This window comes from Trichosurus vulpecula, chromosome X (genome assembly GCF_011100635.1).
Source record: "Trichosurus vulpecula isolate mTriVul1 chromosome X, mTriVul1.pri, whole genome shotgun sequence".
Lineage (NCBI taxonomy): Eukaryota > Metazoa > Chordata > Mammalia > Diprotodontia > Phalangeridae > Trichosurus > Trichosurus vulpecula.
Window position 1 is genome coordinate 26,560,544 of NC_050582.1, and position 27,256 is coordinate 26,587,799.

Genomic DNA, 27,256 nt, shown 5'->3' on the forward strand with positions numbered 1-27,256 from the left:
ATATCTTTGATGGGAGTTTAACATCCCAGATAGGTAACTAACAGAAATATGTAATACCAGAAGCCATCCCCCAATAGACATTTGGTAAGAGGGTATGAACAAACAGTTCTCGAAAGGAGAATTGCCAGTTACTAACCATATGAAGGGATGCTCCAAATCACTAAGAAAGAGAAATTTAGTTCAAAACAACCCTGGCATTTCACCTCACACCTAGCAAATTGGCAAAGTGAGAAAAGGTGAGAATAGTCTCGTTGAAGAGGCTGTGAGCCCACTCACATACTGTTGGGAGGGCTTTGAATTAGTATAGTCATTCAAGGCAACTTGGAATTATATGCAAATGGTTGGTTGTTGTCCTTTATCTCCGAGAGGATTAAAATGACATCACTATGTTAGTCAAGTTACAGTGTGTCTGACTGTGGCAGATCAGACCGATTCAAGCTCAGAATGTTCTATGACAGGTCAAGCACAAATAGTCCATGTGAAAGTTTGGGGTTCTCTAAATCTGTACATCTCATGCTTCTTTTGAGCTATTTCGATTCTACTTTGCTCATAGAGCACAGTACCCTCTTTGATGAGGGCACACCATGCTGGGTGGTCCTGTGCCAGTGTCTCCCATGTTACACAATCAATTCCAAATATATATGCAAATGTAGTGACAAAAATGTCCATGCCTTTTGATTCAGACATTCTACTGCTTTTTATATAATCCCAGGGGTAAAGGACAAAAAGAAAGGCTCCAAATACACCAAATATTTGTAGCAAATATTTTGTGGTAGCAAAAAACTAGAAAAAATAGATGCCCATCAATTGGGTAACAAGTAAACAAATTATGGTACATGAACACAATAGAATATTACCATGCTGTAAGAAACAAGGAACATTATGAATACCACTACTTATTTCCTGACATTCCTTAATCTTGGGTCCAACTGTGCCTTCTCTCTTCCTACTCTCAAGCTGCTGAATGCTAGTTAGTGGAGGAAGTCAGGCCTCATATGGACTGGACCCTAACTATTGAAGAGTAATATATTTATTCATCCTTGACTGACTGGATCCTATTCTCCTCACCAATTCTTCCAAGACTTCTCCTTTCTCCTCAAACCTCCAGTGCTTTTTCAAATTCTCTCTCTTTAACCAATGATCTCACATCTTACTTTACCACCAAGACCAAGGCTTTCTGCTCTAAGCTTTCTTATCTTTCCTGTTCCACAGCCCAAACATTTATACATCTTTCTTTTGTCTTCCTTCCAGTTTTTGAAGAAGAGATGACCATCTCCCTTTCTGGGCCAAAGTCGTACACTTCTGCCCCTGATCCCATACGTTCCCATTTCTTCCTTGAGTGTGTTCATCAATCACTCACCTTCTCTCTCACCTCCAGTATCTCCCTATCATGTGGCTCCCCTGCTGCCCAAAAGAATGTTCTAGTTTATAGATTTCTTAGAAAAAAATCCTTTACTTGATTCAGCCATCTTCTCAAGGCACCATCTTGTGTCTCCCCTCCCATTCTCCCTTTTTTGAGGAGCAGGATGGTGTAGCAGAAAGGGCACTGAGGTTTGAATCTGAAGAGTTCTGGGATAGAATTCTGACCTTAAGACTCATTAGCTGTGTGACTTAACCAAGTCAAATCAAGGCAGGTCAGTGCATTTACTAAGTGCTTACTGTGTTCTAGATAGTCTTCTAAGTGCTGGACAAATAGGAAGAAAGATTGTCCCAGCCATAAAAGAACTCACATTCCAGTGGAGAAGACACTACATAAAAGGGAGCTGAAGTGGTGTAGAAAGTCCAAAAGTTGGGGAGTCAAGAATATGGCCTTGGGAGAACTAAAGATGTGGATGGCCTAGACCATCTCCTTAAAATGAAGATTCTGGAAGGAACCAGCCAGTCACAGGGAGAGGTGGCAGAGTTAGGGGGTACTTCCAATATTTGAAGTCTAGGCATGAGATGAGCTTCTAGAAGAGGTTTCTGGGGCACTGTAGAGAAAGACCAGAAGTCCAGGAGATTCAGGCCAGCCTGAATAGGAATGAAGAATCAGCCTTATCAAATGTCCAGATAACACAAAGCTGGGTGGGCTATCTGATACATTGGATGATATTCAGGGTATAAAAAGGTCTCAGCAGACTAGAACATTGAGCTGAATATAATTCAATAAGATTTCATAGAAATAAATGGAAAATCTTGTATTGAATTTTTTATTTAAAAAATCATCTTCACAAATACAAGATGAGAAAGTCAGGATTAGATAGCTGTTTGAAAAAGATCTGAGAGTTTAAGTGAACTGCATGCTCATCGTGAGTAGGATATGATAGCCAAAAAATCAAAACTAATACAACCTTAGCCTGCATTAAAGATGTGGAAATTCCAGGCAGTAAGTGTGGCCCAATTCCTGAGTGGCTTAAATGTGAAGGGGCTCTAGATCATGTTATAGGAAATCAGTTGAAGGAACTGGAGAAGTTTAATATTTTGGGGTGGAAGGGACCTGCCTGCTCTCCTCAAGTACTTGGAAGACTTCCATGTGGAAGAAGGGATTAGATATGGTTGGATTGGTTCCTGAGTGCAGAACTGATAAGTAGAAGTTGCAAAGAGAAAAATTTAGACTTGATATAAGGAAACCTTCCTAGCATTCAGAACTGTTCCTGAGAGGACTGAGCTATTTTGGAAGGTGATAGTTTCCCTCTCGTTGGAGATCTTCAGACAGAAGCTAGATGACCACTTGGACATGTTGTAGAGTACATGGATGCCTTTCAACTCTGCACTTCTGTGATTTGATGACCACACTTGAAGGTGGCCTCACAAATGGGTGTATCAGTAAGACAATAAACACAACATCAGTGATAATCATGAATATGTCTATGTAGTTCTGTATTGCAAAGTATGAGAGACTCTCCATAAAGAAGGTAGAAGTATAACATTTATTCAGACACCAGAAAACCATATCCCATAACCAAATGTTCAGCTCCCACAGCCAGTTAGCCTACTTTATCTTAACAGCAAGGAACTTAAAACACCATATCACAGCATGGAGCCTCACTATCCTAAATCCTCTCGGAGCCCCTGCTGGGGTAAACAAATTCATAGCACAACTAAGTCAGCCTGTTCAGTTCTACCTATCAGGTGGCCATTAGCAGCCATTAGCAGCCATAACTGTTCTCTCTCTCTCTCTCTCTCTCTCTCTCTCTCTCTCTCTCTCAGCATTTCCTGTACCATAACTTCCTTTTCCTTTCAGGAAGCTCTTCCCACCACATGTGACTTAGGCTTCCTGTGACATAAGCAGGTCACGTGGCCTATTAATGGGTCAGAAAGATCTTCAAATCCAAGTTGCCACTACAATGGGGTATGCTAACTTAGGTATGTTAGTCTGCAGACCAGAGGACCGACTTTCAATGAGCATTCCTTGCCTGGTGTCTCACAGGTATTTCTGAAGCAATGATGGAAGGTGAAAGAAGAGAAAATCAGACTAGCAGAAAAAACTTAGAAATTTTGAAGAAGAAAGAAAACAGAATTGCTGTGTGGGGGTGTCTCCTTATAATTTGATGTGGAATATCTAGCATCACCTCTTAATCTTGGCATAAGTGGTGATTTGTAGATGTTATGCTTAACTGTTTTACTGAAGATTTCTATTCTTTTTTTTTAAAGCCAATACAGGGAAGGGGGAAAACATGCTGAGCTAATATTTCTCATTTATACAAACACACATACACACACACACAGAGGAAACATAGTAGTTTGGGCCACATCATCCCAGCCTCATCCCAGTTCTAGGCATGAAGTTCATAAATAGCTTCTAGAGGGCTTGTATTACTAGCTCCAATCTATGAAGACATGGCATCCCCCAAACTATTACACTGGATGATGATGATGATGATGATGATGCTTCACATTTGCATAGGGTTTTATGGTTTTCGAAGTGCTTTGGACCAGCTGGGCCCAGTGCCTGGCAGGTGAAACCCAACTCCCCATCGGGGAGGACTTGGCCACACTCGCCTGTGGAAGTCATAGGGAGTGTTCTATGAAACTGACCCTCAGGTCAGAGTCTTAATACAAAAAGCTTTCTGTCCTGGTGCTCATGATAGCCTTTCCAGCATTCATGTGAAACACCCTTTCTCCATCTCCAACAAAAGCATTCTAAACCCTGAATGAGGTGTTTGAAGTCCAGGCTTCCAATGCACCAGGGTGCTCCCATCACCACAGCCTGAGCCCTTAGTTTGGCCAGCTAGCCATGTGCTTTTGTGAGGATAGAGACCTTCAATACGAATGAATGAAAAGGGATGCAATCAAGCCAGAAAGCCTCTCACTCACTGCCCCAGTGTCACTGGAGAGAAGACTGGGCCACTGCTTTATGAACAGGCAGATGAAATGGGAATCTGCAGGTTCTGAGATCCACATTCCCTTAAGGAGGTCCTGTATTGTTCCCTTTTCAAAAGGGGTCATTTTCTAGTTAAAGATGAATGGTCAGATTAGGTTATTAGCAGGAACGACTGCATTTAAAGGGTCTTTGGAGGTGTTTTCCACATCCTTTGTTTTCTCAAGAGTTTGAATGTGGGGTCGGGGTGGAGCCAAGATGGAGGCTGGTAAGCAGGGACTAGAGTGAGCTCCGTACCCGAGTCCCTCCAAAAACCTATAAAAAATGGCTCTGAACCAATTCTAGAACGGCAGAACCCACAGAACAGCAGAGGGAAGCAGGGCTCCAGCCCAGGACAGCCTGGATGGTCTCTGGGTGAGGTCTATTCCACACGGAGCTGGGAGCTGGGAGCTGGGAACAGAGTGGAGCAGAGCCCAGCCTGAGCGGCGTGGACCATCCAGACCAGAAGCCAGGCGGAGGGGGCCCTAGCGCCCTGAATATGTGAGCTGCAGCAGTTACCAGACCCCTCGACCCACAAACACCAAAGACTGCGGAGAAGGTTAGTGGGAAAAGCTACGGGAGTGGAAGGAGTTCGCGGTTCGGCTTCCAGCCCCGGGGGCAGCGGAGGTGGGGCAGCTACAGCTGTTGCTACTTCTTGCTCCAGGCCCACCTGGTGGGAGGAATTAAGTGGCGGATCAGAGCAGGAGTGCAACAGCCTGCTGAAGATCTAAGCCCAATCTGGACTGGGGGTTCTTGGGGAAGGAGTAGTGCGGGTCTGACAGAGCTGGCACCTCCCCCCCCCAAACGTGGAACATAGAACTCGTTAGTCTACAAGCAGTCATACCCCACTGAAAAACTCAAGGGTCAATTTAGTGGGTTGGGAATATGGCCAGGCAGCACAAACGGGCCCAGATTCAGTCTCAGACTTTGGATTCTTTCTTTGGTGACAAAGAAGACCAAAACATACAGCCTAAAGAAGACAACAAAGTCATAGAGCCTACAACAAAAGCCTCCAAGAAAAACATGAACTGGCCCCAGGCCATAGAAGAACTCAAAAAGGAGTTGGAAAAGCAAATTAGAGAAGTAGAGGAAAAATTGGGAAGAGAAATGAGAAGGATGGGAGAAAACCATGAAAAACAAGTCAATGACTTGCTAAAGGAGACCCAAAAAAAATACTGAAAAATACACTGAAGAAAACAACACCTTAAAAAACAGACTAACTCAAATGGCAAAAGAGCTCCAAAAAGCCAATGAAGAGAAGAATGCCTTGAAAGGCAGAATTAGCCAAATGGAAAAGGAGGTCCAAAAGACCACTGAAGAAAATACTACTTTAAAAATTGGATTGGAGCAAGTGGAAGCTAGTGACTTTATGAGAAATCAAGATATTATAAAACAGAGCCAAAGAAACAAAAAAATGGGAGACAACAATGTGAAATATCTCATTGGAAAAACCACTGACCTGGAAAATAGATCCAGGAGAGATAATTTAAAAATTATTGGACTACCTGAAAGCCATGATCAAAAAAAGAGCCTAGATAGCATCTTTCAAGAAATTATCAAGGAGAACTGCCCTGATATTCTAGAGCCACAGGGCAAAATACAAATTGAAAGAATCCATCGATCGCCTCCTCAAATAGATCCCAAAAAGAAATCTCCTAGGAATATTGTCGCCAAATTCCAGAGCTCCCAGATCAAGGAGAAAATACTGCAAGCAGCCAGAAAGAAACAATTTGAGTATTGTGGAAACCCAATCAGAATAACCCAAGATCTGGCAGCTTCTACATTAAGAGATTGAAGGGCTTGGAATGCGATATTCTGGAGGTCAATGGAGCTAGGATTAAAACCTAGAATCCCCTACCCAGCAAAACTGAGTATCATGTTCCAAGGCAAAATATGGATTTTCAATAAAATAGAGGACTTTCAAGCTTTCTCAGTGAAAAGACCAGAACTGAATAGAAAATTTGACTTTCAAACACAAGAATCAAGAGAAGCATGAAAAGGTAATCAAGAAACGGAAATTGCAAGGGACTTACTAAAGTTGAACTGTTTTGTTTACATTCCTACATGGAAAGATGATGAGTATGATTCATGAGACCTCAGTATTAGGGTAGTTGAAGGGAATATGCATATATATATATGTTTATGTATATATATAGGTGAATGTGTATGTATGTATATATCTATGTGTACATGTATGTATGTGTATGTATGTGTATATATGTGTGTATTTTATATGTATATAAATATACATATATATATACATACATATATATATGTAAAAGAGAGAGAGCAGACACAGGGTGAGTTGAAGATGAAGGGAAGATATCTAAAAGAAATAAAATGAAATTAAGGGATGAGAGAGCAACATACTGAGAGAGGGAGATAGGGAGAGATAGAATGGGGTGGATTATCTTGCATAAAGGTGGCAAGAGGAAGTAGTTCTGTGGGAGGAGGGGAGAGGGCAGGTGAGGGGGGAATGAGTGAACCTTGCTGTCATCAGATTTGGCCTGAGGGGGAATACCATACATACTCAGTTGGGTATCTTACCCCACAGGAAAGAAGAGGGAGGAAGATAAAAGAGTTTGAATGTGAAATGTAAACTTTCTCCCTAATGAAAGCTTCACGAATGCAATTATCATCTCTATGCAGATGATTCTCAGATCTATTTATCCAGTCCTAACCTCTCTTCTGACCTCCAGTCTCATGTCTCCAATTGCCTATTGGACATCTCAAACTTCTTAAACTCATTGCATCCAAAAACTGGAACTCATTATCTTCCCCTCCTCCCCCAGCCCTTCTCTCTTATTGTTGAGGGTCCCACCAGCCGTCCAAGCTTCCAGCCTAGGTGTCTGCTATTCCTCCCTGTCTCTCACCCCCAACATCCAATTAGTTGCCAAATCTTGACAATATTACATTCATTTCATTTCTTGTGTGTGGCCCTTGCCTCTAGGGTCATGTTGCCTTATGCCTGGACTGCAGAGATGATGGCGTCATGATCTCTCGCCCTGCTCCAGTCCAACCTCCACTCACCTGTCAGATCGATCTTCCTAAAGGACAAGTTTCATCACATCATCCTGCTCTTAAGTAAACTCAAGTGGCTTCCAGTCACCCCCAGGATCAAATATAAAATCCTCTCTTTGGATTTCCTTCTTTAGATTTTGTTCGACTGATTGTTGATGCCTCACAGAGTCATTAGCTTCTACTTGCCCAATTCTAATTTTTAAAAATTGTTTTCTTCATTCAGCTTCTGATCTTCCTTTTCCATTTGGTTAATTTTACTTTTCAAGGCATCATTCTCTCCAATTAGATTCTGAACCTCCTTAACCATTGTGCCAATTTTACTTTTTAAAGATTTTATCTCATTGGAGAATTTTTTTCCATTTTTTCTTTTACCTCTCTAATTTAGTTTTTAAAATCCTCCTTGGGCTCTTCCAGGAATGCTTTTTGGGCTTGAGACTAATTCACATTCCCCTTTGAGGTTTCAGATGTGGGTATAGTGTCAATGCTGTCCTCTTCTGAATTGGTATTTTGATCTTTGTCTCCATAAAAAGAATCAATAGTCTTTGGTTTTCTGGATTTCTTCTTCATGTTGGTTATCTTTTCCCTGGATTTAAAGTGGATCTCTGCTTCTGGGGCCCCGGGGCTCTATCCCAAGCTTCTTGTGTTGGCAACTGGGGTCCTGGTTACTGACTTTGTGAGCTATGACCTCTGGTTTTCGTGAGGTGTGGGGGAGGGGTGGTCTGGCTGCTGGAAGTCTCCTCTTCCTCTGGGGCTGTGCTACAGTATGGGTGGTTCCAGCCATTGCCTGCACTGGTGTCTGCCACTTCCCCTGGCTGTGTGAAGGCACCTCTGGGTTACTGGTGTTGACTCTTGCTGGCCCTACCCCCCTGAGGCTCAGGAACTCCCACTGTTTGGCTACTGATGCCCCACTTCTGGCTCCTCTATTTCAGAGTTTCTCCTGAGGGAGTATTATCTGGGTGAGGAAGGGAGGGATGAGAGCTGTTTTACCTGGTCATCATGGGTCCCAAAAGTTCAAGAAATCGAGTTTCAAACCTTTGAACTGTAGGCTGCAAGCTTCAGGAGTAGTTGCTCTTGCAGCTGCAGGCGACGAGCTGCTGTCTCCCATAGCTCTGACAGACTCCTATCCTGGGCTGAGAAGCCTGGGGATCGTCACCAGTTTCGTGCGCCCCATGCTCTCTCAACCTGGATAGCTGGCTGAGTTCCGAAGCTGCTCCTGTTTTGGTGTGGTCTCTCCTTCTTTCTTTTTTCCCCTCTCTCCTTCCATCCCTCTCTCCCTTTCTTCCTTAATTATTTCCTTCCTTCCTTTCCCCCTTTGGATTTCCTAACCTGGCCCCTTCTTACCTCTGTAGTCTTCTTCCTCCTTGCTCCCCTCTAGAACTCTGTGAGCCAGTGATGTTGGGCTCCTTGCTGTTCTTGAACAAGAAACTCCATCCCCAGACTCCCTGAGATTTCACTGGCTGACCACCCACCCCCACCCCAGCCTATATTCCTCTCTCTCCTCACCTGCCTCCTAGTTTCCTTGGCTCCTCTCAAGCTTCAGCTAAAGTCTCACCTTCTGTAAGATGTCCTTCTCTGTCCTCTGTAGTCTTAGGCCCTTGCTCAAAGATGACCTCCAATTCATGCTGTCTATAACTTGTTTGCACCTAGCTGTTTGCATGGGCTTTCCCCATTATACTGTGAGATCCTTCATGGCAGGGATTGTCTTTTGTCTTCCTTTGTATCCCTGGATCTTAGCACAGTGAGTGCCTGTCACATAGTAGGTGCTTAACAAATGCTTGTTAATTTGACTCATGGATGCAAGTACTTGGATTTAGGAATCTCATGAAGAGCCAGTTCTAAGCAGTGTGGCATGATAGGCAGCAATTATCTCTGGGGTCCCCTCTATTTCAAGATCTCTTTCTCGCCTGTGTCTCCTACCCCCAACTTTATTGCTTTTTCCAGGCCTTCCTGTTGATTTCCCACTTGTCCATGGGCCCTAGATTATTTTTAAATGTATAAAATGAAATACATAGAATGACAAAAGAAATTTATTCTATTGAAATACTTATCAAGATACCTTTAAAAAATCATGGACCTTAGGACCTGTTCTTGAGTCAACTTTAAAGAGAGAATTTCAAGGAAAAGGTAGCCTCAGTGTCCTTAAGAGAGACAAACATGTTTGCTACTCTCCCAAATCACTTGAACGTAGACATTCCAAAGTGATAGGGGCAAAGGAAGCCTTTTCCACTCTGGAGGTGTTTCCTTATCTTGAAGATAAGAAGACTAAATTAGATGACCCAAAGCATCCTCTTTCCAGCCTGAAGATTCCAAGATTCAGATACTTTCAGCTTAGCTAAGCTGGTCCTATGGTAAGATATTTTATTCTTCTAACTGACCTTGGCCTTTTCTCCTGTAAAAATGGATGGATGTATAGCCCTAAATTCATTCCCGTTCCTAGAAAAATGAAGCCTCTGCCCTGCTGACACTGGCTGCAGATCTTCACGTTGATGAATTGTAAAGGCAATCAGTGAATGGAAGATCTTCCCCACCCATTTGAGTGGGCTTCGGGGGAGGGGCTCTCAGAGTCCTGGGGGAGTGGCTAGGACTGGAGCCAATGGAAGCATGTGGTGGGAGGAGCTTGCTGAACGGTTGGAGCAGAGCTAAGAGGCAGTTGGTGAGGCAGTTGGTGAGAGCAGTTAAGAGCTGAAGGAGAGAGGAAGCAGTCAGCTAGCTGGAACACAGCTTGGAGATTGCGGCGGAAGCGGCAGCGATGGCGGCAGGGGCTACAAAAAGGCAGGACTGACCCTCACGGAGACCGGAGAGTGCTGAGCAGGGGCTTGAGGCCAGTGGGTGGTCTTCTTGCTGGAGGGCCCTGGCATTGGGTCGGGGGAAGCACCAGTATGGCTTGGCTTGCTGCCATAATGTTTTTCTGTGGCCTCCTGGTCACTATTGTGAGATGGGCATACTGGTTTTGGAAGGCTCTTGCCAAGATGTCGAACTGGGGACACTGGTCCGTGGGTCTGCTACTTTTGAGTTTCAATAAATGCTTTAACTCCTCTGCCTTCTACTTAGAGAATTCCTTATATCCTGCGATTCTGGACCATTCAGGCATATTCATGGTTATCTTTGAAGTCATGAATTCTGCCTTACTGATATATGAATATTTGGAGATAATAGAACAGCTTTAAGAGATTATTTTAAAAAATTGAACAATATTTTATTTTTTCCAGTTACACGTAAACCATTTTTAACATTCATTTTAAAATATTGATTTCCAAATTCTCTCCCTCTCTCCCTTTACTCCTCCATGAGACCAAAAATCCCCCCAAAACCAATACACCTAAAAATAAGGAAAGTAAAAAATAGCATGCTTCAATCTGCATCTAGGTTCCATCCGTTCTTTCTCTGAATATGGATAACATTTTTCATCATGAGTCCTTTGCAGTTGTCTTGGATCATTGAATTGCTGAGGATAGTTAAGTCATTTCACCAGTGATTATCATACAATGTTATTGTTACTGAGTACGGTGTTCTCCTGGTTCTTCTTACTTCACTTTGTATCAGTTCATGTAAGTCTTTCTAGGTTTTTTCTGAAATTGGCCTGCTCATCATTTCTTATGGCACAATAATATTCCATTACAATAATATACTACAATTTTTTCATCCATTCCTCAATTAACGGATATCTCCCCAATTCTTTGACACCACAAAAAGAGTTGCTATAAATGTTTTTGTACAAATATAGGTCCTTTGCTCTTTTTACTTTTTAAAAAATTATTTTTTTTATTTTTCAATATTTGCTTTTATAAGTTCTAAATTTCCCCCCTCCCTCCCCTTCCACCTCCCCAAGACAGCATGCAATCTGATATAGGCTATACATGTACAATCATATTAAACTTATTTCCATATTAGTCATGTTGTTTCTTGTGAAAGAAGAAACAGAACAAAAGGGATAACCCCCCAAAATCCCCCAAATGAAGATAATCTGCTTCGATCTGTATTCAGACTCCATAGTTCTTTCTCTGTGTGTCGATAGCATTTTCTACCATAAGTCTTTTGGAATTGTCTTAGATCATTGCATTGCTGAGAGGAGCTAAGTCTATCAAGGTTGGCCATCACACAGTGTTACTGTTACTGTGTACAGTGTTCTCCTGGTTCTACTCATTTCACTCAGTATAAGTTCATGTAAGTCTTTTCAGGTTTTTCTGAAATCACCTTGCTCATCGTTTCTTATGGAACAGTGGTTATTTCATTGCATTCATATGCCATAACTTGTTCAGCCATTCCCCAATTGATGAGCATCCCCTCAGTTTCCAATTCTTTGCCACCACAAAAAGAGCTGCTATAAAGATTGTTGTATGAACTCTTTCTGACTGCTTTTTAAACTGGGCTGTAGCATGGGAGGAATATGGGAGATTGGTCAGGAGAACACAAGTCAATTTTGTCTTTGAAGAAACTGTTGATCGTTTATCATTCTTTAGTTCTGAGACACTCTCCAGTCCCCTGACTGGCCATTCTTTCCTTCTATTCAGCAGTTTAAGTCAAATGAGTGGAGGCCATTTGAGGTCTCCTCACCCCAATTAACTGTTAAGCAAATTGAAAAGACTGTTGCTGTTGCTAGTCGACTAGGTTAAGCCAATCTTTAAAGGGAAACACCTTAAATGTCTATATTTAAAAAGCTGTTCCTAAGGACTGCTGATCCTGCAGAGACACTTCCCATCACTGCTTTTTCTTGAAAGAAAATATTAGGACTAAATGATCTGACACAATAAGAACAATTCTGCTAGAAAAAAGTGAAAGTAATTTATAAAGGCAAAGATCTCAGCTTTAAATAGATGATACATAATTTGGAAGCTCCCCGCTTAACTACCTTATTGTACTTCTATTCATTGCACTGAGGTAAGAGAATTACGAAGAACTATAAATATGCTAAAAGTACATGGGAAAAGATGTCATCCAAGGGGATGGAATGATAACAAAAGAAAATGAGCCAGTCACGTGGAAGGGAGGAATACCTGGTGGACAGCCCTGCGTGTGTTCCACTGGTATCCTCTCAATGGCAAGAAAAGAGTAAGGCACCCAGCTTGTTGAGTGGGCTCTCCCAGCACACTTGTGGGAGGACATGGGTTGGAACCATAGAAGATGGCTTGGCACGGATGGGCTGTGAGTCGAATACTCCGAGGGAAGATCTCTATCCGGCATTTAAGAAGCTGGAGGCAAATTGACAAATGCCACAAGCAAAGAAAATGCTTTTGTTCTGTGCCTGCTTCACAATTTGTCTCAACTTTTGCTGCTTCTTCTGTCTGTCCATTCCTTCTGTGTGTATGTATGTCTCTCTTCCTTTCTCCACTGTAGCATCTCCCACTTTGTGTGGTGTGTTCTCATTCCCCTCCCCTTCCCTTGCTCCTCCCTCCCTCCTCCTCTTCTCTCTTTCTCCCTCTCATATTTGTTTCTCTGTTTCACACTTGCTGTCTGCCTCCCACTTGTTCTTTTTTTCTCTTAACAGTTATTTTATTATTTAATATTTTAGTTTTCAACATTGATTTCTACAAGATTTTGAATTACAAATTTTCTCCCCATTTCTACCCTCCCCCATTCCAAGATGGCATATATTCTAATTGCCCCGTTCCCTAGTCAGCCCCCCTTCTGTCACCCCACTCCCCCCATCCCCTTTCCCCTTACTTTCTTGTAGGGCAGGATAGATTTCTATGCCCCATTCCCTATATATCTTATTTCCCAGTTGCATGCAAAAACAACTCTTTTTTTTGAGCATCTGCTTTTAAAACTTTGAGTTCCAAATTCTCTCCCCTCTTCCCTCCCCACCCACCCTCCCTAAGAAGGCAAGCAATTCAACATAGGCCACACATGTATCATTATGTAAAACACTTCCGCAATACTCATGTTGTGAGAGACTAACTATATTTCCTTCCATCCTATCCTGTCCCTCTTTATTCAATTTTCTCCCTTGACCCTGTCCCTTTTCACAAGTGTCTGCTTTTGATTACCTTCTCCCCCATCTGCCTTCCCTTCTATCATCCCCCCTTTTTATCCCCTTCCCCCTACTTTCCTGTAAGATACCCAATTGAGTTTGTATGTTATTCCCTCCTCAAGTCAAATACGATGAGAGCAAGATTCACTCATTCCCCCTCACCTGCCCCCTCTTCCCTTCCAACAGAACTGCTTTTTCTTGCCACTTTTATGTGAGATAATTTACCCCATTCTCTCTCTCCCTTTCTCCCTCTCTCCATATAGTCCTCTCTCATTCCTTAATTTTATTTTGTTTAGATATCATCCTTTCATATTCAACTCACCCTGTGCCCTCTATCTGTATCTATATCTATATCTATATCTATGTCCATATCTATGTCTATATCTATATCTATATATGTATATTCCCTTCAACTACCCTAATACTGAGAAAATAAATTACACTCATCATCTTTCCATGTAGGAATGTAAACAAAACAGTTCCACTTTAGTAAGTCCCTTATGATTTCTCTTTCTTGTTTACCTTTTCATGCTCCTCTTGACTTTTATATCTGAAAGTCAAATTTTCTATTCAGCTCTGGTCTTTTCATTGAAAATGCTTGAAGGTCCTCTATTTTAGTGAAGGTCCATATTTTGCCCTGAAGTATTATACTCAGTTTTGCTGGGTAGGTTATTGTTGGTTTTAATTTTAGCTCCTTTGACCTCCAGAATATCATATTCCAAGTCTTTCTTGTGTTAGATCTTGTGTTATCCTGATTGTGTTTCCATAATACTCAAATTTGTTTCTTACTGGCTGCTTGCAGCATTAGCTCCTTGACCTGGGAACTCTGGAATTTGGCAACAATATTCTAGGAGTTTTCTTTTGTGGATTTTTTTCAAGAGGCGATTGGTGGATCTTTTCAATTTCTATTTTACCCTCTGGCTCTAGAATATCAAGGGAGTTGTCCTTGATAATTTCTTGAAAGATGATATCTAGGCTCTTTTTTTGATCATGTCTTTCAGGTAGTCCAATAATTTTTAAATTATCTCTCCTGGATCTATTTTCCAGGTTAGTGGTTTTTCCAATGAGATATTTCACATTGTCTTCTACTTTTCCATTCCTTTGGTTTTGTTTTATAATATCATGATTTCTCATAAAGTCACTAGCTTCCACTTGCTCCAATCTAATTTTTAAGGTATTATTTTCTTCAGTGGTCTTTTGGACCTCCTTTTCCATTTGGCTAATTCTGCCTTTCAAGGCATTCTTCTCCTCATTGGCTTTTTGGAGCTCTTTTGCCATTTGAGTTAGTCTATTTTTAAGGTGTTATTTTCTTCAGTATTTTTTGGGTCTCCTTTAGCAAGTTATTGACTTGTTTTTCATGATTTTCTCGCATCACTCTCATTTCTCTTCCCAATTTTTCCTCTACTTCTCTTACTTGCTTTTCCAAATGCTTTTTGGAGCTCTTCCATGGCCCGAGACCAGTTCATATTTTTCTTGGAGGCTTTTGATGTAGGCTCTTTGACTTTGTTGACTTCTTCTGGCTGTATGTTTTCCTCTTTTTTGATGAGGGCCTCTGTTTCACTTCTAAAGCCTTTAAAAATATGGCCCCTTTGGGGGCAGCTAGGTGTGCAGTGAGTAGAGCACCAGCCCTGGAGTTAGGAGGACCTGAGTTCAAATCCAGCTTCAGACACCTGACGCATGTACTAGCTGTGTGATCTTGGGCAAGTCTCTTAACCCCAATTGCCCTGCCAAAAAAACCCCAAACAAAAAAAAATAAAAAATGAAGAAAATTTGGCCCCTTTCTATCTCTCCAATCTTCTTCCCCTTTCTTCCTCTCAGTGTACTCTGTGATCCAGTGACATTGGCCTTCTTATTATCCCTGGGTGTTTTCTCCATCCCTGGAATGCTCTGTCCTTGCCTTGACCTCCTGATTTCTCTGGCTTCCTTCCAGACTCAGCTCAAATTCTCCTTGGTGACTTGACTTGACTTCTTGTTTTGGATTGAATAAATGCTTGCTGACTGACACACTGGCTGATTAAGGAAGGGGGAAGATCTGGGACAAGTAATGCTCCCTGGGAAGCATAGGTTCATAAGTGGCCTAGGAGAGGGGTTCTCTGGGTGGTAAAGAGACACTTGTAAGTACCCTGAAGAGGTACATTGGGAAGGTGTTGAAGGAAAAGAAGAACATTTCAAGAGGGTGAGAGTAACTAATGATAGATTTCATCTGAGCTTAGGCATGTATAGGGTCCTGGTGTTGATGCTTGCTGGCTCCAGCCCCTGGGGCTCAGGAACTCCCACTGTTCTGCTGAGGTAGGGTCTGCTGGGACACCTCTCTTCTTGAAATAGTCTCCTTCAGCCACCACAAGAAGGGCGCTGTCTTCAGTTTTCCGAGCTAAAAGGCTACTGAAGCCCCACTTCTGGCTTCTCTATTCCAGGAATTCTCCCAGGGGAGTATTATCTGGGTGAGGGAGGGATGGATGAGAGCCCTTTTACCTGGTCATCATGGCTCCCGGAAGTTCAAGAAGGAGAATTTCAAACCTTTGGACTGTGGGCTGCAAGCCTCAGAAGTATTTGTTCTTGCAGCTGCAGGCGCTGTGCTGCTGTCTCCCATACCTCTGACAGACTCCAGTCCTGGGCTGAGAGGCCTGGGGATGACCTCTGCAGCCAGCACCTCTGCCCTGGACCTGCTCTTGCTCTGCGCACTCAGCGCTCTCCCAGCCTGGTTTGCTGGCTGGGTTCTATTGCTGCTACCGTTCTGGTGTGGTCTGGTGCAGTTCCATGCACCTGACGTTCCTGCCACACTCAGTCCTGCAGCCTGCAGCCCCAGCATCCTCTGTGTTTAGGGCTGCACACTGCACACCCACTGCAGGGAACCCAGTTTTGACTGGTAGTTGAAGGTAGTATGGGAGGTAAGACTGCATAGGTCAGCAGGTGTCCAGTGATAAGGGCTGTGAATGCCAGGCAAAGTTGTTTGAGCTTTACTTGGTGAAGAATGGGGAGCCACGAACATTTTTTGAACAGAGGTGTGACATGAATATATCTAGGTGTAAGATGAGTATCCTAAAAATGGTATGAGCAAGGAACAAATTGGAGTGGGTACAGAATGGAGATGGGAAGACCTGTTAGAGGGCTACCGACATAGTCCATGCTGGTGGGAATGGGAGCCTATACTAGGTTTCAGGATAGACAGGAGGGGCCAGAGGTACCAGATGTTACAGAGCCAAAATCAAAGTAGAGCTCAAAAGTCAAATAATTGACTGAGAAAATGAGGAGTGTTAAAAAAAAGTCAGACTATAGAATCTTACTTTGGTGACAAAGAAGATCAAAACATACAACCAGAAGAAGGCAATAAAACCAAAGCTCCTACATCCAAAGCCCCCAAGAAAAATATAAACTTTTCTCGGGCCATGGAAGAGATCAAAAAGGATTTTGAAAATCAAGTAAGAGAAGTTGAGGAAAAATTGGGAAGGAAAATAAAAACAAGTCTACAGCTTGCTAAAGCAGACCCCCCAAAATACTGAAGAAAATAACACCTTAAAAATAGACTAACCCAAACGGCAAAAGAGGTCCAAAAAGCCAATGAGGAGAAGAATGCCTTCAAAAGCAGAATTGGCCAAATGGAAAAGGAGGTCCAAAAACTCACTAAAGAAAATAGTTCCTGAAAAATTAGAGTGGAGCAAATGGAAGCTAATGCCTTTATGAGAAACCAAGAAATTATAAACAAAACCAAAAGAATGGAAAAATAGAAGAGAGTGTGAAATATCTCACCAGAAAAACAACTGACCTGGAAAATAGATCCAGGAGAGATAATTTAGAAAATTATTGGACTACCTGAAAGCCATGATCAAAAAAGAACCTGGATATCATCTTTCAAGAAACTATCCAGGAAAACTGCCCTGATATTCTAGAACAAGATGGAAAAATAAATATGGAAATAATCCACCGATCATCTCCTGAAAGAGATCCCCAAAGGAAAACTCCTTGAAATATTGTAGCCAGATTCTGGAGTTTCTAGGTCAAGGAGAAAATATTGTGAGCAGCCAGAAATAAACAATTCAAATATTGTGGAAACATAATCAGGATAACACAAGCTTTAGTAGCTTCTTCAATATGATATTCCGGAGGTCCAAGGAGCTAGGATTAAAACTAAGAATCACCCACCCAGCAAAACTGAGTATAATACTCCAGGGGGAGAAAAGGATATTCAGCGAAATAGAGGACTTTCTTTTTTGCATGCAAAAACTTTTATTTTTTATTTTTGAACAACTGTTTTTAAAACTTTGAGTTCCAAATTCTCTCCCTCCCCACCCACCCTCCCTAAGAAGGCAAGCAATTCAACATAGACCACATGCATATCACTATGTAAAACCCTTCCACAATACTCATGTTGTGAAAGACTAACTATATTTTGCTCCTTCCTAACCTATCCCCCTTTATTCGATTTTCTCCCTTGACCCTGTCCCTTTTCGAAAGTGTTTGTTTTTGATTACCTCCACCCCCATCTGCCCTCCCTTCTATCACCCCCCCTTTTTTATCTTCTTCCTCCTTCTTTCCTGTGGGGTAAGACATCCAGTTGAGTGTGTATGGCATTCACTCCTCACGTCAAATCCGATGAAAGCAAGATTCACTCATTCCCCCTCACCTGCCCCCTCTTCCCTTCCTACAGAACTGCTTTTTCTTGCCACTTTTATGTGAGATAATTTACCCCATTCTATCTCTCCCTTTCCCCCTCTCTCAATATATTCCTCTCTCGTCCCTTAATTTGATTTTATTTCTTTTAGATATCTTCCCTTCATCTTCAACTCACCCTGTGCCCCCCCTCTCTCTGTCTATGTGTATATATATACATATATATATATATATATATACACACACATACATATATACATACATACACACTCCCTTATACATATGTATACATAAACATATATATATATATATATATATATATATATATATATGCATATTCCCTTCAGCTACCCTAATACTGAGGTCTCATAAATTATACACATCATCTTTCCATGTAGGAATGTAAACAAAACAGTTCCACTTTAGTAAGTCCCTTATGATTTCTCTTTCTTGTTTACCTTTTCATGCTTCTCTTGATTCTTATGTTTGAAAGTCAAATTTTTTACTCAGCTCTGGTCTTTTCACTGAGAAAGCTTGAAAGTCCTCTATTTTATTGAAAATCCATATTTTGCCTTGGAGCATAAGTTTTGCTGGGTAAGTGATTCTTGGTTTTAATCCTAGCTCCATTGACCTCCAGAATATTGTATTCCAAGCCCTTTGATCCCTTAATGTAGAAGCTGCTAGATCTTGTATTATTCTGATTGTGTTTCCACAATACTCAGATTGTTTCTTTCTGGCTGCTTGCAGTATTTTCTCCTTGATCTGGCAGCTCTGCAATTTGGTGACAATATTCTAAGGAGTTTTCCTTTTTTCCTTTTGGGATCTTTTTGAGGAGGCAATCTGTGGATTCTTTCAATTTCTATTTTACCCTTTGGCTTTAGAATATCAGGGCAGCTCTCCTTGATAATTTCTTGAAAGAAGATATCTAGACTCTTTTTTTGATCATGGCTTTCAGGTAGTCCAATAATTTTTAAATTATCTCTCCTGAATCTATTTTCCAGGTCAGTGGTTTTTCAAGTGAGATATTTCACATTGTCTTCCACTTTTTCATTCCTTTGGTTCTGTTTTATAATATCATGATTTCTCATCAAGTCACTAGCTTCCACTTGCTCCGATCTAATTTTTAAGGTGGTGTTTCCTTCAGTGATCTTTTGGACCTCCTTTTCCATTTGGCTAATTCTGCCTTTCAAGGCATTCTTCTCCTCACTGGCTTTTTGGAGTTCTTTTGCCATTGGAGTTAGTATATTTTTAAGGTGTTATTTTCTTCAGTATTTTGGGGGTCTCCTTTAGCAAGTCTTTGACTTGTTTTTCACGATTTTCTCGCATCACTCTCATTTCTCTTCCCAATTTTTCCTCTGCTTCTCTTACTTGCTTTTCCAAACCCTTTTTGGGCTCTTCCATGGCCTGAGACCAGTTTATGTTTTTCTTGGAGGCTTTTGACGTAGGCTCTTTGACTTTGTTGACTTCTTCTGTCTGTATGTTTTGGTCTTCTTTGTCACCAAAGAAAGATTCCAAAGTCTGAGACTGACCTGGCCATGTTCCCAGCCAACTTACGTGACCCTTGAGTTTTTCGTTGGGGTATGACTGCTTGTAGAGTAGAGAGTACTTTGTTCCAAGCTTGAGGGGATGCGCTGTTGTTTTCAGAGCTCTTTTTACACAGCAAGCTCTGCCACACCAGCGCTCCTCCTCCTCCAAGAACTGCCAACCTGGACCTGACTCAGATCTTAAGCAGGCTCTGCACTCCCTCTCTGATCCACCACTTAGTTCCTCCCACCAGGTGGGCCTGGGGCCGGAAGCAAGTGCAGCTGTAGTTCTATAGCTGCACCATCTGTGCTGTTCCCGGGCTGGTGGCCGAACTGCGAACTCCCTTCACTCTGTCCCCGCAGTTTTTTCCCCCTAAGCTTCTCTGTTGTCTTTGGTGTTTGTGTGTTGAGAAGTCTGGTAACTGCCACAGCTCACTTATTCAGGGCACTAAGGCCTGTTCCACCTGGCTCCTGGTCTGGTTGGTCCAGGGCATGGCCCATGCTAGGCTCTGTTCTGTTCTGCTCCCAGCTCCATGCAATAGACCCTACCCAGCGACCATCCAGGCTGTCCTGGGCTGGAGCCCTGCTTTCCTCTGCTATTCCGTGGGTTCTGCAGTTCTAGAATTTGTTCAGATCCATTTTTTATCAGTTTTTAGAGGGTCCTGGGGGAGAGCCCTAGGCAAGTCCCTGCTTTCCAGCCGCTATCTTGGCTGCACCCCGTATACTTGGAATCTAAAGCCCAACTATAATCTACCTCCTTGTAACAAAAACAGCAACTTAACAGTTATTTTTTTAAAGGTCTAGGAAACATTTTATTTAAGGAGTGGCTGAAGAATGATTGTGCTTAACCTAGAAATTTAGACAATAGTCTCCTGTTTTCAAACATTTAGAGAGGTTGTATAGCATGGGTAATGCTTGCTCTGTGTAGGCCACAATAGAACCAATTAGTGAATGTCAACAAGAATTTAATTACATACCTACCCCTCCACAGGCATTGATTTCAAAATAGCAGATTTCAATTCAACATAATGACTAGACCTGTCCACTTGTGACATACACTTTCCCACAGGGCAGGTAATCATAATTAAGCAGATCAGAGGCTCATTGGGAGCCAGCAGGGTGGAGTGAATGAAGAATTTTGTAATTTAAGGACCTGAGTTCAAATCCATGTCCTTCCACTCGTGCACCAGAGTGCCAAGTTTGGAGTCAAAGGACCAGGGCTCAAATCTCAGCTCTGCCACCTGTTTGACCCTGGGCAAATTGCTTGGCCTCTCTGGAGCTGTTTCCTTATCTCTACAATGAGGGAATAAGGCCATTATCGAACTCTAAAACTATAACCCCCAAGAATTCTTATATTGTGCCTTTCTCTTCTTTCCCATCCCAAACAGTAGCGCCATTTTCCGTCTGTTCAGCCTGTCTGTTGGATTATGACTCCAGAGCCAATGACTTGAGTTGGCCTACTTTGGTGACCACATCCCACCTGCTCACATACCTCAGGCAATCAGAGACCCTCCAGGAGTGCTACATCCCCTGCCTAGCCCTGTGGCTGGTGGGCCCATCCACTCTGCAGTAGAGTCAGATGCAAACATTAATTACACAAAACATAGTAAAACTTTATTCATTCAAGGGGACGTTTGGGCCACTAACCAAAATCAAGGAAAACTTAGGGATATATGGAGCTTCAACTCCACATCCACCCCTTCCCATAGAGAGGAAGTAGTACTTAGGTCTACCTACATATAAAACCCAGCTTACAGGTAGAGTAGAGGGTGAAGATCAGGTCACCTCCAGCAGGCACAGATGCAATTCACAGGCTTCTTCTCGTGTTCTTGATCCATCCACCCTTCTCCCACCTTCTCCATATATTAGAGTTCACTAAGCTTAGCCCCAGAAAAATACTGTTTGCAGAGAAAAGCGCTTCAGTGCTGGAAGCGACAGAGTATAATGTGAGGGTACTCACTGCACCTGGTAGCACCCATAGCTGAACCCTGTTCTGGGCACTTGAGGCCTGGTGGGGGTGGGGCAACTAAAGGTACAGACTCCTTTTGGTTTCACAGGGAAACTCACCAGGAGCAGGAAATGGCTGCCGGTAGCAAGGATCACTCCTTCTTTATTTTTGTATTGATTGTACTATTTCCTAGGTGACCAGATGACAGTAAGCCCTCCACCCCACTCCTTTCTCTGGGTGAATCCTATTTGCCAAGGCGCTCCTTTTATTTCACAATAACTGGCTCCCTCCTATTCCCCCAGTAGAGACACAACACAGGGGGAAGTGGGAGGGGGCATGGGCCTTCGATATCTGACCAGCAGGACGTAACAAAGTGTATTCCCAAACCTTTACAAGCACAGACTGTCCTTTGCAGATGTCCTGAGCCTGATTTCTGGTCCCTATCCCAACTCTGGTCCAGAGAGTATATATAGCTCATTCTCCCATCCTGTATCTCTCAAGGATCCTTCTAGTCTTAGCCCAGAGATGTCCAATCAATCAGGCCTTCCTGCTGCTTCCTGTCCCGTGCGTTCCAGTTGGAGCTGGCTATTTACACTGACCAGGGTTCCCGAAGAAAATGAAAGAGAACATAAGGTAAGACTTCACAGAAAAAAAAAGAAAAAGCCAACAGGCACCAAACAGTACCTCTGCATTTCCCATGGCAGCCAAGACCTCCAAATTTCCTACCCTTCTTGGCCAAGTTTCCCAGGAAGCAGGGAGAGGAGGCTGCTTCCAAGTAAGACAGTCCATGTAGTCAGCATCCTCTCTGATGGAGCAGAGAGCAGAAGACCAGAGAGTGCAAAAGGCCTCATGGGCCAGGGGTGTGAATCTGATGCAGAACACTAGTGGCAAGGGAAGGTGGGGGGGGGAGTGAAGGTAGCACTGAAGTGGCTCAGATCCGGGAACCATGGACCAGGAAGCATCAACATGAAGCTTTCAGTAGAAGAAGCTATTACTTCTCCAGGAGGGTGTTAGCCAAGAGCCCCCTCTTCCTGCCCAGGATGCCTATCATCCCTGGCCATTTGCTTCCTTCCATTCAAATGGCGACCATTCACCCTCATAGGTAGCAAACCCACGGGAGTGGGGCCAGAACTATCTACCTGCAGGGTCACCCCCCCACCCCCCCAGCTCAAGTCAGTTCCAGAAGCCTGACCCCCTCCAGAGAAAACACGATTATGAGAAAGGAATAGCTGCAGTGGGCAGCAAAGGGCATGGCTACATTTGTAAGGTCCCAAGATGGGGGCCAAAGAAGAAAGAGGCACCTGAGATGTCAGCTCACAGTGGGCAAGGTAACCTGGAGGAGGTACAATCACAGGGACCCTTCCTTCATTCTGAAGAGCTTGGGGTGGCCCCAGAAGGGACTGTGTCTTTGAGTGGGGCAGGGAAGACATCAGGGTGGGTGGGAGCATAGGGACTGATCCTTTTGTCTCAGTTTCCTGATAGAGAAGCCCAGGGACAGGCAAAAGGGGGACATAGGGAGGTGAGTCCTGCTCTTCCCAGATTAGACATCCACGGCGGGCAGGCAGCCCGCCTAAGTCCACTCCTTCAGGTCTGCTGAATTCGGGCTCCCTCCTAGTTTGCATTACAAGGCCTGGAAAGGTGCCTGTACAGCCTGTGAGTTCTTGCCATCCTTCTGTGATGCTGCCTGATGGCTCTGGGTGGTATACATGTCTTCAGCCTGAAGGGTTGAGTTGGCACTGCCCAACATGTGACTGCTATTGGCAGTAGCCCATGGGAGGATCACATCATAGGGTCCTTCAGACAAGCCTTTGTGCATCAGGGCCATCTCGGTGGGCTGGTACACACTCGTCAGCAGCTGACCATTGTACCCGCTGTATGGTGAAACAGGTCTTTTGGCTGAGGATGGCTCATCCATTGAGAAAGCCTTGTTTTCCACAAACATGCTCTGTCCCTTCTTCTCCTTCAGGATGGTTTCATAGCCCACACCCCGGGTGGGATAGATATCCCTCTGGTAGCTCTGCTCTGGGCTGGCCTTGGTCACCTGGGAGACTTCAGGGATTATGTAAAAGAGGACAAAGGCCCAGGCATTGGCAGCTAAGGCTATGGCCAGGGTGGGGTCATCCCAGGTGGGGCTGTTCCGCTGCTCATTGCCATAGGTGTACATAACAATCCATACCACCCAGATGGCAATGGAGGCAGCTGTGGTGAGCAGCACAAAGACTCCATGTTTCCGCCAACGCTTGAAGCGGCCACACAGGATAGGCCAGGCCCCCACAAAGGTGACCAGCAACAAGAGCATGACATAAATGAGGGCCATGACGAAGTCCATATTGGCAATGGCACAGGGGGATGCCTCACCCCAGCTGGCACTCCTGTTGCCAAGAAGAAGACTACGTCCCCCTCCGTGCCCACCCCTAACCAGTGTGATGATCAGCCACTCTGCGTTGATGATGACCTCTACCATGGCCAAGAGCAGGGCCACGGCAAAGATGACCCAGCCCCGAGGTGCCTGGTTCTTCCGGGCCAGGAAGTTGAGGGCAAAGACGTGGGCACTCAGACAGGAGAAACAGATGCTGAAAAGGACACCAAAGAGAAAACGCCTTGAGGCACAGGTAGAGAAGTCAGGCTTGACCACACAGGCAAACACGAGGCAGAAGAGGCCCAGCGTCCCCAGAAGGAAAAACACCTGGGTCCCTAGCAGGCTCCGCTTCTTGCTGTCCTGCACAAAGGGAAGGCTGGCCACCAGGATGATGGTTAGGACGAAGGTAGAGATAACGCCAGCCCCAGCCAAAGCCTCTAGGACAATGCCCCAAGCCCCTGAGCGGTCACAAAGATTGTAGTAGAGGGGGTTGAGGTCTGGGCTGCACCCAGGTGGAGCATGGTCCTGGGCCTGATTCCTGGGGAGGAGTAGCAGCAGGACACCCAGGCAGGTCAGGAGGGCCTGGGGAGTAGCCATCCTGGCTCCAGAGCCAGTCCAGGCTGGGTCCCTGAAGGAGCCTGGGACGCCTCTACCTCCCGGACAGCAGCGGAGAGATCGGGGCCAGCCGCGGCCCCCGGCTAGGCGCAAGTGGAAGGACGGGAGAGAAGGAGGAGGGACTCCCGGCTGGGCGTGGGCGCAGGTCCCAGCGCCGGATCCCCGGGAGGGCAGACTCTGGGGATTTGGGAGGGAGGGTGCAGAGCTGGGACGCGTGGGGGTCAGGGGTTACCCGTCTCAGCCCAAGGGCCGGACGGATACAGAGAGGGGGGCTGGCTTATCTGCTTCCCTCCCGCTCCTAGTCCAACTTAACAGTTATAATGGACCATACTCTCAGTCCAATAAGGGACAGATAGACAGCCACAGATATGTAGAAATCAAGTGGGAGAAAATATTTGGCATGATGTTTAGTCAGGCCAAATCAAGGGAGGGTTGCCATCTATGTTATTGCTTTCCCAAGCAAGCTTAGGAAGAAATTATATTTTTTACCACTTTGCTGATGGGGTTGATGTGTGTTTGAAGGTGAATTTTTTAAAATCCCATGTTATACCTGAAATTTTTAAAACAAGATGGTGTTTTAAATTTTGGCCAATGAGCAAAGAGCCTCCACTGCAGATTACCAAAAATTAACATGCATATCTAGATTTGCCAGTTAAACTTTTTTGTTTTATTATTTTGTGACATTTTAAGTGGTCTTTATTATGTTTACTTACTGGCCTGTTGTCACTAACACCATTTTTTATTGTGTTCAGAATTCAGATTACAACCTGCCTAAGATACAATCTCCTTAGAGTTAGGGTATTCTGGCAGGGCCTCCGAGAGTGGCTGCCCTGGGATAATGATGTCCAGCTGCCAGGGTTGGGGCCCAGGTCAATAAGTCCGGGAGTGTGAGTTGGTCAGTTTACCCAGAGATATACCATTTCTCTTGACTGGGTTTGTGTTAACCACACCTGTTATTAAAAGAGCAAAATGAACCAAATCACCAGTGTATAGGAGAAAATAGACTTCCTCACATAACTGACACCTGCCATTGACATGGGACAGTGGTATGGTGCAGTGCATAAAGTGCACTGGTTTTAACGTCAAGACCTGGACTCAAATCCAGCTCAGGCACTTAATAGTTGTGTGACTCTTGACAATCACCTAATTTTCCTGGGCCTCAGTTTCCTCATCTTTAAAATAGGGGGTTGGAATCAGTGACTACTATAGACCCTTCTAACTCTGAACCTATGGTCCTAGTGGGTCATCCTGGGCAAATAGCAAAATCATCAATCATAAGATTATTTGTCAGAGAGGAAAAAGAAATCCAAAGGGAAACTGGATATTGCCGAAAGAATGTTCCTGTCAGACTTAGTACGGCTAGTGTCCTTCTCCACTCCAGGAATACCCCACCAGGTGGCAGCTTCTTTTCTTTTGGGCTCTCTCCTCTTTACATGCTTTGAATCAATCACTTAAAAAGCTGGTCACAGCATTGCCAAGATTTGAACTAGTCTCACATTCGGTTCATTTCAAAGTGGTGTCTTCAGGATGAAATCCAAGGGTGGCTCTAACCTCCTCAGGAGCTCATTTTCTGTTTCTCTCCTAAGACGGATTGCTCCTGGGGGGTCTCAGGCACAGCATTAACCTCATCCATCTGATGGGGACCCTGGCTTGTGTCCTCTCAGCTTCTCACACGATAGTGTGTGACCTTGGGGATCTCATAGCATGCTAGGTGAAGAGATAGAAAGGTCCTTTCCGGCCATTTGGGATTTTTACAGATGAGGAGACTGAGACCCAGGGAGCTGAAGGGACTTGTCCCAGGACACACAGGGAGTAATCATCAAAGGTGGTTTGTATACCCAGGTCCTCTGACCCTGGAGCCAGTGCTTGTTTATGCCACTGTGCCAAGCTGCCTCCCACTCAGTTAACTTCTAGACCCTAATTGCTCCTCTGTAAAATGGGGCTGATGGTACTTGCCCCCTCCCTCTCAGGCCCAGATAAGCCATCGCCTGTCTCAAGTGCTTCGTAAACCATGAAAGAGTAGATACGTAGATGGTATGTCCTGGCTAGCTTCTGGTGGCTCCTGCGTCTTGCTGACCATAGAACTCACACTCCTGTGGTGCTTTAAGCTTTACAAAGCACTTCCCTCACAACTACATGTACAAGCATTATTCCCACTTTACAGATGAGCAAACTGATAGTCATGAAAAATGACCTTGGACCTTCCTACCATTGTGTCAACCAAGAAGGAGTTTGGGTCGGATTGACAGAATCTTGCCATTGCCAAAAGAAAAATTAGCTCTGTCTTTAAGTTCCTTAGTTCATACCCAGTTTCCTTTTTTTTTCCTGGACTACATCTGGAAGAGCTCAGATCTTTCAGCGATCACCTATGATAATGTGGACGGATGTGAGGATGAGTTCAGTCTTATACATGCGTTCAATAAATCACCTGCATAAGGCCAGGAGAGAAGGCGGAGCCACCGTGTTTTCACATGTGGAGTCAGCTCTTCACAAGGCAGCATCTAACAGACCTCGGCTTCAGTGCATATAAGTTACCCACAGAGCCAGCCAAGCAGCACCAAAGAACCCAGCGTAGTCACGGGTGGCTTGCTGTGAACATTTTGTAGTGATGGCTACAGAAGTGGCCTTACCAGGGAGTCTTTCTGGCCATGACCCTCCAGCTGTACCCAGAGAACTTAGTTGGGATTTACCAAGGTCGGGACTGGAAGCAAATGAGAGCAACAGGAAAAAAACTGAAATTTTCATCCAGGTTCTTAAAGGAGCCCGCCAATGGCAGCCTCCAAGAAGAAGAGAAATTATTACTGTCAAAAATGTGATCAGGATATATCAAAGTGAAGGGACTGGAAGGAGAAAACCTTGAAGGGACAAAGTGAAT

At 44.0% G+C, this 27,256-nt stretch overlaps 1 protein-coding gene across 1 annotated transcript; it reads right to left on the reverse strand.

Moving 5' to 3' along the window:
• Nucleotides 1-23,028: 23,028 nt before the first annotated feature.
• On the reverse strand, nucleotides 23,029-24,418 carry LOC118832782 (G-protein coupled receptor family C group 5 member C-like). Its single transcript, XM_036740132.1, has one exon. The coding sequence runs from the start codon at nucleotides 24,361-24,363 to the stop codon at nucleotides 23,029-23,031; it is 1,335 nt and encodes a 444-aa protein (XP_036596027.1). The 5' UTR covers nucleotides 24,364-24,418.
• Between the last annotated feature and the right edge of the window lie 2,838 nt (nucleotides 24,419-27,256).

Excerpts from the sequence above, each read along its gene's own strand:
- LOC118832782 (XM_036740132.1), bottom strand. The coding sequence starts at position 24,363 with ATGGCTACTCCCCAGGCCCTCCTGACCTGCCTGGGTGTCCTGCTGCTA.